This window comes from Miniopterus schreibersii (genome assembly GCF_964146895.1).
Source record: "Miniopterus schreibersii genome assembly, chromosome: 15".
Taxonomy (NCBI): domain Eukaryota; kingdom Metazoa; phylum Chordata; class Mammalia; order Chiroptera; family Miniopteridae; genus Miniopterus; species Miniopterus schreibersii.
This window is the reverse complement of record NC_138115.1, coordinates 24,074,262-24,090,294: the sequence shown is the minus strand read 5'-3', so window position 1 is coordinate 24,090,294 and position 16,033 is coordinate 24,074,262. Positions and strand designations below refer to the sequence as shown.

At 48.9% G+C, this 16,033-nt stretch overlaps 1 protein-coding gene across 3 annotated transcripts in view; it reads right to left on the bottom strand.

The window, feature by feature from the left end:
* GRIP2 (glutamate receptor interacting protein 2) overlaps window positions 1-16,033 on the bottom strand; it is a gene marked incomplete at its 5' end in the record, with an annotated part of 52,377 nt that overhangs the window by 27,064 nt on the left and 9,280 nt on the right. The window contains one exon of one of the 3 annotated variants that reach the window (XM_081159328.1): window positions 12,436-12,498. The exons of the other annotated variants lie outside the window; for them this stretch is intronic. Coding sequence (XP_081015454.1) covers window positions 12,436-12,475 — 40 coding nt within the window. Of the gene's footprint in view, window positions 1-12,435; window positions 12,499-16,033 lie in introns of those variants that run through there. 3 annotated transcript variants of the gene reach the window in all.

The window sequence follows — 16,033 nt, the reverse complement described above, 5'->3', positions numbered from 1 at the left end:
CTGCTCTTGGGACTGAATAATTTTCTTTGGAACACTCACCATAAACTGGAAACTTCACAGCTGTTCGGCGTTTAACCATCTGCACAGCCCCATGGGTGATATTATTATGGGTAATATTCCACTGTACCCATAAGGAAGCCCAGAGAGGCCCAGAGAGGGACAATGCTGGGGAGTTATGCAAAGTGGATTAGAACCAGGGTCTGCTGACTCCACAGCCTGAGGCTGTGCTTGCACACCTGCTGGGACAGGGAGCTCTCTCACATGCAGGTGGTTGTCACAGCACATGTGAGACAGTGCTGATCATGAGTGAACTCAGTCTGGAGTGGACCTGATTAATGTTTCTTCATGCGGATTGCACTTTACACTGTGAGAGTCATATTCTGACATTCTAGGCAGCCCAAAGTAAGTCTGTCTCCGCTAACTTTAATTCTAGAAAACGCTCTCCCATTCTTTCTTCAAGTATTGTTTCCTTCACCACTGTCTTTTGAAATGCTTAATAGATGTACTTTGGAACATTCCACCTTATCCCCCATGACCCATCACCCACCTGTCATATTTCCTGTCTCTTTTCGGGATGTCTAATTCGCAATGGAAACTATCACTTAGGTTTTTTAAACTTATTATGAAATTTTTCATACATTTCAAACACTAGTAAAGTATTAGAATTGTATAAGGCAGAGGTTCTCAGTGTGGTCCCCAGGCAGGCGGCACTAGCATCACCTGGGAACTTGTCAGAAATGTAAATTCTTGGGCCCCACCTGGGACCTAGTAAATCGAAAACTTTGGGGGTAAAGTCTAGCAATTTGTGTGTGTGTGTGTATGTGTGTGTGTTAGTACATTAACCTAACATTTTTTTTCACTTTTAAAAATTTATATATATTAAAGTTAATTCTTTCTGGTGTGTATTTCTATGGGTTTTGGGAAATGAGTCCTACAATCAAGTTTTAGAACATTTCCATTGCCCCCCCAATTCTCCCTTGCTCCCCCTTTGTAGCTAGTCCATCCCCCACCCTCAGTCCCACAAGCCCTGATGTGTTCCGTCTATATAATTTTGTCTTCCCTAGAATGTCATATAAATGCAATCATATGATACGTAGGCTTTTGAGTCTAGTTTCTTTCATTTAGTACAATCTTTTGAGACCCATCCATGATGTTGAGTGTGTCAGTAGTTTGTTTCTTTTCATTGCTGAGTGATTTGTTTAACCATTCATCTGTTGAAAGACATTTCTGTGGTTTCCAGTTTGGGGTAATTTTAAACAAAGCCATAAGAAATGTTTGCATACGGGTTGTGTGTTTTTTAACATAAGTTTCCATTCCACTTGGGTAAATACCCATGAATGGGATTCTGGGTCATATGGTAAGAATGAGGTTAAATTTGTAAGAAACTGCCAAACTGTTTTTCAAAGTGGCTGCACTATTTTGCACGCCCACCGACAACGTGAGAGGTTTCCAGTTGCTTCTCACCAGCACTTGGCAATGTCAGTGAGGATTTTTTTATTTTATTTTAGTCATTCTAATAGATGTGTAGAAATATCTTACTGTGGTTTTAATTCACATTTGCCTAATGACTAATGATGAATACTTTCCCTATTTGCCATCCCATATATCTTCTTTGGTGAAGTGTTTGTGTAAAGCTTTTGCCATGTTTAAATTGGGTTATTTTCTTGTTATTGAATTTTTATGTATTCTGGATACGAGTCCTTTGTCGGATGTAATAATTTATGTTTTGAAAAGTCCACTAGGTGTCTCAGTGTCACACTAAAGTTTGAGAACCACTAGTAAAATAAATCGTATTTACCCAAGGCCTAGCTTTAATAATTACTAACACTTTGTCATGTTTATTCCATTTATTTTTATCTATGCTGAAATATTTTAAAACAAAACCTAAACCTAATGAAATTATACTTTTAAATATTCCAGTATGCATTAAAAAATAGGAACACAGCCCGGCTGGCATGGCTCAGTGGTTTAGTGTTGACCTATGAACCAGGTCAGGGTTCAATTCCCAGTCAGGGCACAAACCTGGGTTGCGGGCTCGATCCCCAGTAGCGGGCATGCAGGAGGCAGAGGATCAATGACTCTCTCTCATCATTGATGTTTCTGTCTCTCTCTCTCTCTCCTTTCCTCTCTCTGAAATCAATAAAAACATATTTTTGAAAAAGGAACATATTTCCTATATAGCAAAAATACCATATCACACTTTACCAAATTAAAATAGTTCCTTAATTATTAATTTAATACCCACTCCATATTCAAATTTTCCTAATTCCAGTGAATTTTTTATTTTAATAAGTACATTTTTGGTTTTTGAATGTTCTGTTTGGTTCTTTTGCTTATCTCCTTGTTTTCCTTTCATAATTTGTTCTTTCCTTTTCTATTGTTGCTTATGTGCTTCTAATAATTTTATATCTTTTCCAACATTCATCTAGTATTCTATTTTTCTATTATCTCAAACCCTTGAGAGGTATTTCTGCTGTCTGATGAAACTCCCTCATGGTGGATTGTTTCCTCATGTGTCTGGTAATTGTTGGATTATGAACTCATCTTTACTGGAGCTTTATCTGTGGGAATTTTATTTCAGCCTGGTTAAGGGCAGGTCCCTTCAAGTTCCAGAGAGAATCTATAATTCCTTCCCCTGGGTGCTTGCCAAGGCAATATTACCCGGACATCAATGTTTACGTTAAGTTGTTGTCTCCAAGATTCTAGAACCATGGGAGAAGTGTTCATTATAACTTTCAACAGAAACAAGGGGCAAACCTCAAATCACAACTTCTCAAAGGAGTCCACCTGGGGTCTAGCCGAGACAGAGAAACTTTTGTTTTATCTCCCTGGTAGATGGGTAGCTATTTTCCAAGTCTCCCCTTTCACTAAAGGTGTATCTTTTTTAAAGTCCTAGCTTTATGTTGGTGTGTCAGTTCCAACTAGGGAAGGTACAGAGCACCCTTTTCTGTTCCCCTAAACTATTAAAACCCAGACCCCTGGTTACCAGACCAGCAAACACCCCCATTCATGTTGCCACCCCAACAAGGAAGCATCAGCATCAGCTTACACTCATCCTGTTGGTTTTCAGCTTACTTTTCATTTTTTGATTGGAAATGCATTGAATTTGTACATTGATTTGTGGAGAATGAACATCTTTACATACTGAGTCTTCCAATAGATAAACATAGTATATTATACCCTCCATTTATTTTTGTCTTATTGAATTTCTCCCAAGAATACTGTGTACTTTAACAGGTAAAGGTCTTGTATCATTAAATGTATTCCTGCATATCTGCAGTGTTTTAATGCTATCATAAGTGAAATTGTTTTTCAAATTTTGTTTTCTAATTATTTGTTGCTAATATACAATAATAACAGTTGATTTTATATTCTGACCTTTAAAATCTATGTATTAATTGTAATAGCTTATCCGTAGAGTCTTTTGGATTTCCTGTCATCTGTGAATAATGATAGCTTTATTTTTTACTTTCTAAATTTTATATTTTTTCTTTCTTTTACTCGCCTTATTGCACTGGCCGCACCTCCAATACAAGGTTGATAGAAGCGGTTACAGACCATCCTTATCTCCTTTCCAGCTCACCCTCTTCATTTCCTGTGAGTTCATCTGTGCATCTCAAAGGAATCTAAAGCTAGTTTTCGGGCTACTTGCTCTGTGATAATGCCAGAGCCCTGCCTCCCTGCAGCAGTTGTCTCATGCACTGTATACGTTCTGGATTCTCCTCTGTGTCCTGACAGGAGAGGGGAAAGGGACTCATATGTTGTGTACCAGCCATGCCCTGTGCACACCACCTACACCATCTCCTTCTTCACTTCTCAGTGACCCTGGGAGGAGGTAGGTGTTCCCATCACGCCCACTTGACAGATGATGAAAATGAGGCTCAGAGCAGCAAAGTCTTTGGCCAAGACAGCCTTTGCAAAGAGCCAGGGCCAGACCCAGGCCCTTTTGCTCACCCCACCCCGGGCTCCTGGCTTCCTTGACCAGCTTATTTTTTCATGTTTCTTCTCCAAGTCCCTTCTCAGCACTGGACTGAGATGGGCAAGGACAGCTGACCAACCATCAAGCTGGCAGTCCCCCATGCTGCCTCAGGGGGCCACCCCTCCCAGGTAAGATACATCATTGGCTTCTGCTGCTTCCTCAGGCCTCACCTGAGCCTGCACATGCCCCCAGCCCACTGGCCTGCCTTTGAAGAATAACCCTCCTGCCACCCCCACCCCTGCAGCACCAGCTTGGCCCAGTGTTAAGATCCCGGGGCCCAGGGCTCAGCCTGGCCTGAGTGCATATCCTGGCTCAGCCAATCACTGGCTGTGGGAAGATCATTCTTCTCCTCCCCATCCCCAGCCTCCTGGCCACAGCAAGACCTAACTCACAGGACCCATCTCCCCTCCTCACTTCTCAGAGGAGGCCTGAGAAGGAAGGGCTGGAGGGGAGTTGGCCCTGGCAGGGGGCAGAAGCCACTTATCCCATCCCAGCCATGTTCTTTCGTGAAGGGAAAGATCAGAGGAGGATTCAGTCAGGAGTGGAGTCAGTCCAGGTGAAGATCAGGACTCAGCCTGGGCCAGGGTTGGGGATCAGTGAGGACCAGGCACAGGGTTCAGTCTCCAGCAGGTTTCTCAGCTTCCACACTATTGACATTTTTTGCTGACATTCCGGGGGGGGGGGGGGGGGGGCGGGCACGAAGACGACTTTCTTTTGCATTGTGGGCTGTTTAGCATAATCCTTGTCCTCTAAACACTAGATGCCAGTAGCACCCCACCTCAGCAGTGACAAGCCAAAATTACTCCAAAGATTGCCAATGTCCACTAGGAGAGCAATATTGGCCCCCATCGAGAATCACTGCTCTAGAGTGAGGGTTGGGGCTCAGGCTGGCTGAGGGTTGTAGCTCAACCTGGGTCTAACAGAGCCTAAGTATCTCTGCCACCGGCAGCTCTAACTACTGAGCAACAATCCCAGTTCCCCTTCACTCCACTACGCCAGCCCAGGGCTAGGCTCCCTCTGCTTGCCAGAAGGTGGCAAACAAGTCAAACAATAGTTAAACACGGAATCCTTTCCAGGGCCCCCGGAGTTGGGCCCCCAGCAGCTCTGCTCACCCCTCTTGCCCCAGGCCTCCTGTTCACATCAGCCAGCAACGATTTAGGCAATACCCCATTAAGTATAATGCCTCCCATTACGGTTCTCTAACTCGCACTTCATTTAGATTCAACAAGATGTTTCTGAGCTAATAAAATTAATAAGACTGGGTGATAGCAACTGTGTGACAGCGAACTTCCCTGCTACTTCGTGAGGGCAATTCTGGAATTAAAATCTGTCTTATCCTGTGCAAATGAAATTCTGCCACTGGACAATCCCTCTGTCCTGGACTGTCCTGGGAAGACCAAAGGTAAGTTTTCTGGCTGCAGGTTTGCGAATCTGGGGATGGTGGAGGGGGAGATGCTCTCTTGAGGAAGGGAGGGGGAAGCTGAGGATCAAGTTCGCCAAATGCAGAGCAGTAGGATCCCAAAGAATGGAGTGGAACAACGGTGGGTGGAAGGTGAAGTTTTGAGTCCTGACATTAAAAACAAAAGACTCAGAGACTTAGACTGAGTAACAATGCAGGATTCTGAAGCAAAGGATGCAGGATGCTGGCTGCTGAAGGCCGGGACCCTCCTGAGGTGTGTCTGTGGAATCCTCCAAGCGTGTCCTCTCCCCTTTCTTCATCCCAATATTCAGATCTTGCTCTAGTCAACTACTCGCTGCTGAACTGAGCTTCAGTGACTCCTTTGGGACAGCTGAGGTGTGTGGGTCTGCTTGTCTCAACACTGAGTGGCCCCAACTCCCTCCTTCTACAATTTTTGCTGGCTTTGGGCTCAGGCTGTGGGCTATCTCTTTTCCCAGCAGCCAGGTGGCCTGACAGTGTGCTGCAAACCAGAATTCATACAACTGTGTGCACACAGTCAGTGAGCAATAAGCAAGAACTGGACTCTTCTCTAGGGAAGGCGCGTGCATTTTAGGGTATGGCCTTGATCACCTCTCATGGAGGCAGAGGCCACTCTGGAGAGGTGAATTGCTGGATAAGACTTCTGGAAATCTAAGACTCACTGCCCTATTCAGAAAAGCACCCATAAGGAATGCTACAATGTTTGCTGATTCCTGTTCAGAGGGGACATAGTGTCCCACTGTCAAGAGCATCCGGGGGGGGGGGGGGGCACTGAGACAGCATGTAAACGGAGAATCAAAATCAGTGCCAGAATTACCCATTGGCTGTGTGACTTAATTCTCTATTTCTCCACCTGTTAAATGGGGGATGGGGGCGGTATCCCCACCTCCCCTTCGCTGGCTCTAGCCAGCCCAGGCTTGAGAATTCGAAGAAATTATTTTATTTATAGAAATCCCATGGGGGTTCAGGCCCCAGTCCCCCTCCTTTGGAGAACATGCTAACTCTTTCCCGCTCTCTTTTTCTGTTCTGGGACCTGGTAATTACATGCTTAGAGATGAAGGCTTTTCATAAACATCTTTCCTACCAATTTTCAGCTGGAAACGTGCATAAAAAACAGAGATATTTTTATCCTCGTGTTTCTTTTTTCTTGTCTCCTCCTTCCAGCAGTGGGCAATTATGAGCTTTTGACTTCAGTCCATCCATCCTGTAAGAACTCGCTTCAGAGGGAAATTCATTTCCGCAGCGATGCCAGCCATCCGGGCAAATGTGGGCTGGGCGAGTGGGGGGGCCGGAGGGAGGGGCGCTGTACCCGGCACAGCCGAGTACACCTGGTCCCCAGCCCCACGCTGTGCCCAGGGAGGGTGGGTGGGTTTCTTTTCTATTTCATTTCTCTCGAAAGCGTTGCTAATTTGCCTAATTATCTCCATCTTTCTGGAGTCCCAGGGAGCTATTAAGCTTTGACAAAGAAAAAAGGAAGTCAGCCCCTGGCCAGGCTGCTTTTGCCAGGACCCGCCTAAGCAGGAGAGGGGCGGGGGGGCCGGCTGCTGGGCGGGGCTGCAGACCAGCCTTGACGGACGCCTGACTCTGTGGGCCTCCAGGAGGAGCATTCAGCATCTGAGAGGGGGCCCCTGATAAACTGAATTCCCAGAGGCTCAACTTGGGACGAACAGTCAAGGACAGCATCACAGTGAGCCTCCTACAGGCCAGCCTTGCCCCCATGTGCGGATGGGGAGCAGGGGGCCCCCCACTCGCCGGTGGGTCCAGCCATCACAATTGTACACAGTGGCCGCTGCTGCCTCTCCGAGGGAGCCTGCTACTGGCCCTCACACTTGGGTCACTGCTGGCTTGGTTGGCCCCAACTTTGAAGGCATTGCTGGTTCGGGGGGGGGGGGGGCACGGGGAGATAGGCTTTGGACTTAGGCCAACTTCAGATTCTGATTTGAAATCTGCTGCCGACTAAGGGCTCTGGGTCAAGTAATTTCTCTCTTCTGCACAGTGGGAGTTGGTTGGGAGGAATCAATGAGATTATGTGGTACCTAGGGACCATGAAACATGACAGTTCTCCCCTTGCCCCCTTGACTCCCCTTGTTAGAAGGCTTTCCTAGATTAACAATGGTAACAACTCCTATTGATTAAATGCCTGCACTGTGCTATGGGCTTCATAAGCATTGTCCCATTTAATCCTCACCACTTTCTGAGGTGGTGTGATTGGTATTCCCATTTGAAAGATGGGGAAATTGAGGCACAGAGAGGTTAAGTAACTCTCCATCATAAGGAGCATGGCCAAGATTTGAACCTAGGCCATGTTCTAAGAACTTAAAAAAATTATGACCACTTTATGATCATAATAATCTTATGTGGTAGGTACCATTATCACCCCGATGTTACAGATGAGGAAACTGAGGCACAGAGAGGTTTACATACTCAGGGTCACACAGCTCCTAAGTTCCTAAGTGGCAGAGCCAGAGGGCCCTGTCCTGCCTCCTCCTCGCACATGACAGACCTGAGCAGACTCAGGGATAATGCCTGTGGCCCAGCCCCAGCTCCTTTGGGAACTCCTCACCAATAATGTCCCTCTGACTATCAAGGCTAACAGCTGGATGGAGATGCACCGATGCTAATTCTGCTCAAAATGACAGCCTTACTGGCCGACAAGCCTCCCTAGAAGCCAGCCTCCCATAAGGGAGGGAAACATGGAAAGATCAATGCTATAATAGGGTGACCCCTCATTCTGTTCAATGCATGCTTTTAAGGGAAACGAGAAGAAAAAATATCAATAGATTTAAAACATAGAGTTCTGATTCACTTGGTGCGAAGGATTGCAAAGGAAAAAGAACACAGAAAGGGAGCACAGGGTGTGGGGCTCTTCCCTATGCCAGGCCTGCTCTAAGCACTTTACATGCCTGAAGGAGTTCAACTCCACTGAGAATTATCTGACGGTCCCCATTTTACAGATAAGGAGACTAAGGCCCAGAGAGGTCACTCAGCTGGTGAGCTGTAGAGGAAGGACAGAAATTTGGGCCTTTTTGGTTCCCCAACAGACCACATCTTTAACCCTTGGTTCTGCTCTCTCCCTCTCACAATAGGGTAATGGACCCAAAATGTAGGGTACCCTGGAACGCATTGCTGGCCTTCAGGACCCCCTCCCCACACCCCCATCAGAGCTCAGGCACCTACAGTCTAGGCATGTCAGGGCTACCAGGAGCCATGAGCATGACAAGAGCTTGCTAGCTCTGCAATCCCCCTTCCATGAAGTGTGTGAAGCCCCTGGCACTGGACCTGGAGCCACACTCGTGCTGATATTCCTCCCCACCCCCGTGGGGCCATGGTGGCCCAACATCATGTGGCATGGAGTGCAGGCTCAAGTCGGGCCTTGGCCTTCTGCCTCTAAGTCTGTGCTCTCCTGCCTCACTCTGAAACCAGAAATATCAAGGAGCATGACCTCAAAACTGAGTCACCATGGAACCATTTTATTTGGTTGCCTGGAGCAGTAAAAAGACTCAATTCACCCCACTGAGAGTAAAAGCAAAATTCTCATCACAGTCCCTCTGCCTCTCTGACCTTACCTCCTAATAGTTTCCCCTTTGCCAGTTCCACTACAGTGTACTAATCTCCTCACTATTCTAAATACCAGACACAGGGCCACCCCAGGGCCTTTGCACTGGCTATTCACTCTGCCCAGAATGTTTTCTCAGACATCCACAAAACTGCCTCCCTTGCCTCCTTCAGGAACTTATGGAAATGTCACCTTCTCAGGGAGGCCTTTCTCAATCAGCCTGTTTGAACTTACCCCTGCACCCCCACACCTCCAATACCTCCCATTACCTTCTTCCTCTGCTTTATTTTTCTTCCTAGCATTCAATGCCATCTAACAGATGTCACTTTTTTTTCTTTTAACTTAGTGATCTTATTAACTATCTGCCTCTGCCCCACTAGGATGTCAGTTCCAGGGGGTTGGATTGTTGTTTGCCTGTTCATTGCTACATCCAGCACAGAGAGCCTGGCACACAGTAAGTGCTCAGTAAATAATTTTGAATTCAATTTCACTTACAGATTAGGAGAATGGGAATCAAAGAGGTAGAATGAGTTATTCAAGGTCACAGAATCAAAAAGAGGCAGAACCAAGATGCAAACCCAGGCCTCCCTGACTCTAGTCCATGGTCGCCATGGCCTCCCTGGTCTGGAGCCTGGGGTTTCCCCAGGGCTACAACCCCTGCTGTGGCACAGGAGGTTGGGCCTGCGCAAGGATCCAGGTGGTCTGGTGAGAGTCCCCTCAGAGGAGTGGGAAGCCCAAGCCACAGCAGAAAGACTCCCTACACACACACACACACACTGCCCAAGCCTTCCCGGTTCTGGCTAGGTGGCAAGTGTTCACTCAGGCCTAGCAGGCACTGGGAACAGAGATCACTTTGTGGCCTGGACTCAGAAAAGAGTGAACACTGGGAACAGGGCTGGGGGTGGGCAAGGGGGAGAGCTATTGCCAAAATCTGTGTTCATGACTACTGTGTGTCCCAGTCCTGGTCACAGCCTTTCCTGCAAGGGCTCAGGGATAGTGGTACGTAAACAAGACTCCCAGGAGCAAGACTGAATATGTTCAGGGTACAGGACTGAGAAAGGACTCATGCAGGCAGCGGAGTCTTCAGGGCAGAGAAAAGGCACTGGGCAGTGTTTCCCAAGCCTGGTGCTCACTGAGGAGCACTGAGAGTGACCTGACTTCTCAGGGCCTCAGCTTTCTCTGAAAAATGTGGAGGGTGTATGGACTGGCCACCTGTTGGCTGCCTTGTCCCCCTGCTCAGGGGGAGGCCACATGACCAGGCCTGGCCAATCAGAGATCCAGTGATTGTCAGGAGAGGGCATGTGAGCCAAGCTGGGCTGACAAGAACAGGCCCTGGGACGTTTGCTGAAACTACTGGAAATTGTCCTTCCTTAGGAAGAACTGAGCTAGTTAACTTTAAGCTTGAAAGTACTAGGGGCTCTCTGGAGAAGAGTCTGCCTGGAAATGAAACTTGCCTAAAGAGAAGCAGAAACCTAGAGTCCTAATGATATTAACTGAGCACCTGGATCTGGCTATGCCTGAAGCTCTATCTTCGGATTTTTCTTAAAAAGAGCCTTGCGCTGACACCAACTGAGGCAAGTGTGACTGTGAGGTTCTATGACCTGGGAAGGAAAGTAGGTGGGGGATGCAGTGGTAAGGGTGGGGGTCAAGTAAATCATCAGAGAGAAAAAGTCAGAGATTATGAAGGGCCTTGAATGCCAGGATAAGGAGCTGTAATCAGATTTGAGTTTTAGCAAGCTCCCTCCCATGGCAGCATGGGGAGAGGAGGGGGAGGCCAGGAAGCCAGGGAGGAGACTGGGAAAAGGTCCAGGCAGGCGATGCTGAGGCTTTAGCCTGGGTGGAGGCAGACAACCATGACAGGGGTGGGGGCTGGGGGCGGGGAGGAAGACCTCTCTCGGCCAATGCTCCAGGTGAGGTCTCTGGGGCACCACTGCCCTTGTGGCTCTGAGCACTGCAGGATGAGGTGACCCCCCACTCACCTGGGCCTTAGGTGAAGAGGACAGATTGCCCAGGCAGGAAAGCAGTGCTTCCATTTATAGTGCAGTCGCCAGGAGGGGCAGGAGCAGACCACATGGGGTCAAATCCTAGCCTTGTCACTTCTGGCTGTGTAGTCTTAGACAAATCACTTAACACCTCTATGCCTCAGTTTTCCCAACTGTAAAATGGGAAGAATAGTCCTGAACTCACAGTTGTTGTGAAGATTAAATGAGGAAATGTATAGACAGAACTTAGAACAGAGTAAGATCTGGCACAGAAAAAGATATCAACAGCTGTCAGCCATTATTTGCATTATTATTATGTGGGGTTCTGGGGGTAACCTTGCCTCAGACCCCTTGCCCCAGGTGGAGAAGGGGGAGACTAAGTTCATCAGGCCCTTGGAAGCAGGGTGGGGAGCTCTGCTGTACTCATGTGGGTGCCAATCCCAAGTTCAGTCACTGTGCAGTAGCTATAGGGCCTTGGGAAGACCACTGGGTCTGTGCTTTGGTTTCCTCACCTGTCCACTGGGACCACAGTCCCTTCCTTTTTAGTTGCTACGAGGTGGTAAAGTCAAGAGTATATCGAGTGTGTGAAGGGATTGACAAGGGTGGCCCCAGGGCAGAGAGTGAAGGATGACTTGGTTCTGGCTCCTGACAAACTCTCTATTGGGTGGTTTGAAGGAAGTAAGGCCAGACCAGTAAACTAGAGAGATGATAGATGATGATAGATGATAGATAGATGATAGATGATAGATAGATAGATAGATAGATAGATAGATAGATAGATAGATAGATAGATAGATATAGATGATAGATAAAGATAGATAGATAGATGATAGATAGATAGATAGATAGATAGACAGATATAGATGATAGATAGAGATAGATAGATGATAGATGATGATAGATGATAGATAGATAGATAGATAGATAGATAGATAGATAGATAGATAGATAGATAGATGATAGAGCAATTATGTCTGTCCCAGAGCTTCCCTGAGTTCCAGTCCTGGCCCACCCATGAATGTGGCAGCTGTGTGACACCTACTACCCAGCGGCCCAGGATTCACCAACTAGACCCCCAGCCAGGGCTTCTTCCTTCTGCTGCAAGGTCCAGGAGCTGCCTCCACACCAAACCTTTGCTCTCACACCTCTCAGCAGAGAACTCTCCTACCAGCTTCTGCAGAGGTGGATGCCATCCCTGAGGCACCCCTGAGGGGCTGAGCACTGCCCTCTGGAACTCCAGACCTACCTGCTGTCCTTGCAGTGCTCGGCAGCCCAGGGGACTCAGCCCCTTGCTGCAGGACAGCAGCCAGTGTCAGACAGCCCTGTCACTTGCTCACCCTGGCCAGGTGTCCCTGCACTCTCTCCAAGCCCTGGGTCTCTGGGGAGTGGCAGTCCCAGTCTTAGCCATCCCAGTCCCCTCTCGGGCAGCAGTTCCAGGAACCAGCCCTACCACTCTGAATACAGGTCCCCCATTACTTACCGGCCTCTCCAGGGGTCTCCCGGTTGAGCCCACACAGCATGTCTGCTATTGTCCCTGCTGCCCACTGACTCCCTTGGGAGCCACGCTGCTCGGCCCCTCCCACACCCTCAGCAGGGAGGGGCTGTGGGAGGGAAGCTCCCAGCTCCCACTGGCTGGGTACTGAGTCCACCCACTGAAGCAGGCGGCTCTCTGCTTAAAGGGGACATACTGCTGTCATTTCTGGCTCCTGGATGGGTTCAACACCCTCACCCCCATAGCCTGGGCAGGAGATCTTTGAAGATGGCATGCATGGGGTCTCCCCCAGGGCCCTCAGGCAGACAGACCCCAGGTCCAGTTCAGCTCCTAACTTGTCCTGGGAGTTTGGCAAGTGATTGCTCTCCCCGGGCCTCAGTTTTTCCATCCAGAGAGGGGGAACAGTGCCTTTCAAACTTTTTTTCTGTAAATAGCGGATGCCAACAGAATCCCAAGACATAAACCAGTGTAGCCAATGGATGATGCCAGGGCAGTCTGTAGGTCCCAGGTTAGATCCCTTGGGCTTGGAGCCCCCTGGGCGCTTCCATGACATTCTAGGTGGATATAACTACCTCACCCAGGCCTCAGTTTCCTTTTCTGTAAGGTAGGGCTTGAGGAAGATAAGCCCAGCAGCCTGCCACATGGAGCATCCCCCTAGCTTTCTGGGAAGACTGAGGGAGCTGGGCTCAGGATCTGCCTGCTTCTGGCCTTGATAGGCAAGAGCAGCTGGTCACAACTCCAGCCCCGGCTGGGCCTCAGCCCTGCACACTCCTAGATCCCTCTGTGCCAGCTCAGGCCTGACCCTCCTCCAGCTCTCCAGCTGCTCCTGCTCTCCATCCCACCCATGTGTATTGGTACCAACTGCAGACAGACACCACATAGGTCTGTGGAGAAGGGTGGGTGTCAAAGCCTGCGACGACATGGTGCATCCGGTTGAATGCAGCAAAGAATGAGGCAGACAAGGTCCTGGCTCCCATGGCATTCTTGGATGCATGGGAACCAGCAGGTCTCACAGTAATTGTGTGTCTTGCAGCAAGTGGGAAAGTGCTTCCCAGTGGTTAGGGACTGGAAGTTTCTTCTAGATTCTCTCCTGAGCAGGGGTTCCCACCACAAAATCCAGCCCACAATTCCTGGGCCACCCACTCTGGCTCCTACCAACCCAACACTGATGGCACCTTCAGAACAATCCAGACTCTAAATCTGGGGTGGGGCCACTTATACCCCTGTATCCATAGGTCATGTTCCTCCATTGCTGCTTTCTTCCTAGAGGTACTTCCCTCTTCAGGTGGCTACAGGCAGGTCCCAGGGGGCAGGGTCCAGGTTCCAGGTGAAGTTCCCTTGGGCCAGCAGTGAGGCCAAAAGTCAAAGAGAAACGCCAAGATCTCAGCCACGGAAGGTGTGGTAAGGTGGGTCAGAGAGGGAGGACCTGTAACTGGGTCAGGCAGAGACGGTGCCTAGGCGATGGCCAGGACAAGACACTGGATGAAGACCTTGACCATCCCCAGGGTACCGAGGGCCACTTTGGGGCAGTCCCAGCTCCACGCCAGGCTGGAAGGGACAAAGACTTCTGGGCAAGTAAACTGCTCTAACAGATCCTTGCTCTCTTTTCCCCCCATTTACAGCCCCTTCAGGGAGGAGGGCTTCATGGCGCACAAGATTTTAGAGTTACATCCACCCTCTCTCATAAGAAAATGTTTGCTCTCCATACAGATGCATTTAAATGAGCGATTAAGACGGGCTGCCGGAAACCTCGCCGTGTTTGTCTTTCTCGCTGCTCCTCTGGAATTTACTTTTGTGGATGAGAGGCTCCTGCAAAGGTCATGCTGCAGGTTCTGGGAGAGCTTCCATTCAGTGTTTCCCTGGGTGTCCGCCATGCCAGGCCCTGAGCGCCGAAACACCAGGATACCGATGGGAAACGGTGTCTTCCCTCTGCCCTCTGTCCCTGTCAGCCCGCCAAGCACTTGATTTATCCAAGAGTATGTTAGTCCATTTTGAAACAAGGCAGGGTTTAAGTAAATAATCGGCCCAGAGAGGTTAAATAATTTGCCCAAGTTCATCCAGCTGTAAGGGTGGAGGAGCTAGGTTCACATCTAAGAGGTCTGTTGTTTTTAATCCTTACCCGAGGATATGTTTATTGATTTTTAGAGAAAGGAAGGGAAGGAGGGAGGGAGGGAGGGAGGGAGGGAGGGAGGGAGGGAGGGAGGGAGGGAGGGAGGGAGGGAGGGAGGGAGGGAGAGAAACATCAACCCAGGATCAAATCTGCAACCTAGGTATGTGCCCTGACCGGGAGTCAAACCTGCAACCTTTTGGTGTACTGGACAATGCTCCAACCAACCGAGCCACACAGCAAGGCCAAGAGGTCTGTTCTTAAAGGTGCTGATATGGGCCTCTCCGAATTTCAGGGGCTTGTAAAGGGGTCCAGGGGAGCAGATGAGTAGCTAGCTCTGGTGGTGGTCCACTGAGGAGGTGCTTTTGAGCCTGACTTTGAAGGATGGGAAGGAACATATCGAGAAAAGAAAAAGCCATTGCAGATGTGAGTCCATGAACGAAATCCCATGTGACTAGTGAGAAGGCCAGGCAGGAAGTGGAGATGGAGCCAAGTCATGAAGGATCTACTGAGGTCTCACTCCTGCAAGTGTGGTCCGAGAACCAGCAGCCTGGGCATCACCAGGACTGGTCAGTAATGCTCAGGCCCCACCCTGGCCTGCTAAATCCAAACCCAAATTTTAACAAGGTCCCAGGGGAGGCAGATGAAATTTCAAAGCACAGTATTAGGAGTTTAGCTTTCCTCCTGTGGGCAATGGGAGCCACAGATAGTTGTAGAGTAAGGGGACGAAAAGGCTCTGCAAGAACTTCAGACATTGAGCTTAGCCAAGGGAGAAGGGAGAGGATCTGCCCTGGGAGCTGGCCTAAGAGCAGGAGGAGCTGCTGCCTGGCTCCAAAGATGACCTCTCTCATCCAAGGCTGCCAAACAAACCTTGAGGAAGCAGAGAAAAGAGGGGCCGATTGCTGGGCGTAAGTGGTGGCTGGAAGCCAGGCCTGTTAGGTGCCCAAGTGGCCAGAAGCTCCAGGTCACAGAATTTGCTCCACATTTCCAATGCAGTGGATGGCCCCTGATGGGGACTGGGGACCCTAGGGGAGCTGGCAGGGCCACTGATCCAGTGGGCAGCCCCTCCATGGTCAGAAAAGGCCCTGCCACCTTTTGCATCCTCAAGTTTTGTGAGACATTGGAGGATAGATTGCTGTGTGACCTGGGCACATGTCTAAACTTCTCTGGACCTCAGCTTCCTTGTCTGTAGAATGGGAATAATAAAAGCACCCAGCTCCTAGGGTTGGGAAGACTACATATTAATGAATCAGAAAACATTCACTCATCTACTTTCCTGCCACAAGTATCGCACCAACATTGAGAAAGAGACCAGAGAGGCAAAACTAGAAGGTCAGATGCACCTGGGTTCAAATCCCAGCTCTGCCAGCAGTGTGATTCTGGGCGAGTCACTCTGTCTGGGCCTCTACTTCCCCACCCATGAGGAGTGAGGGGCAGAAACCTTGGAAGGCTTTGCAGCCTGTGACTGTCCAATTCACA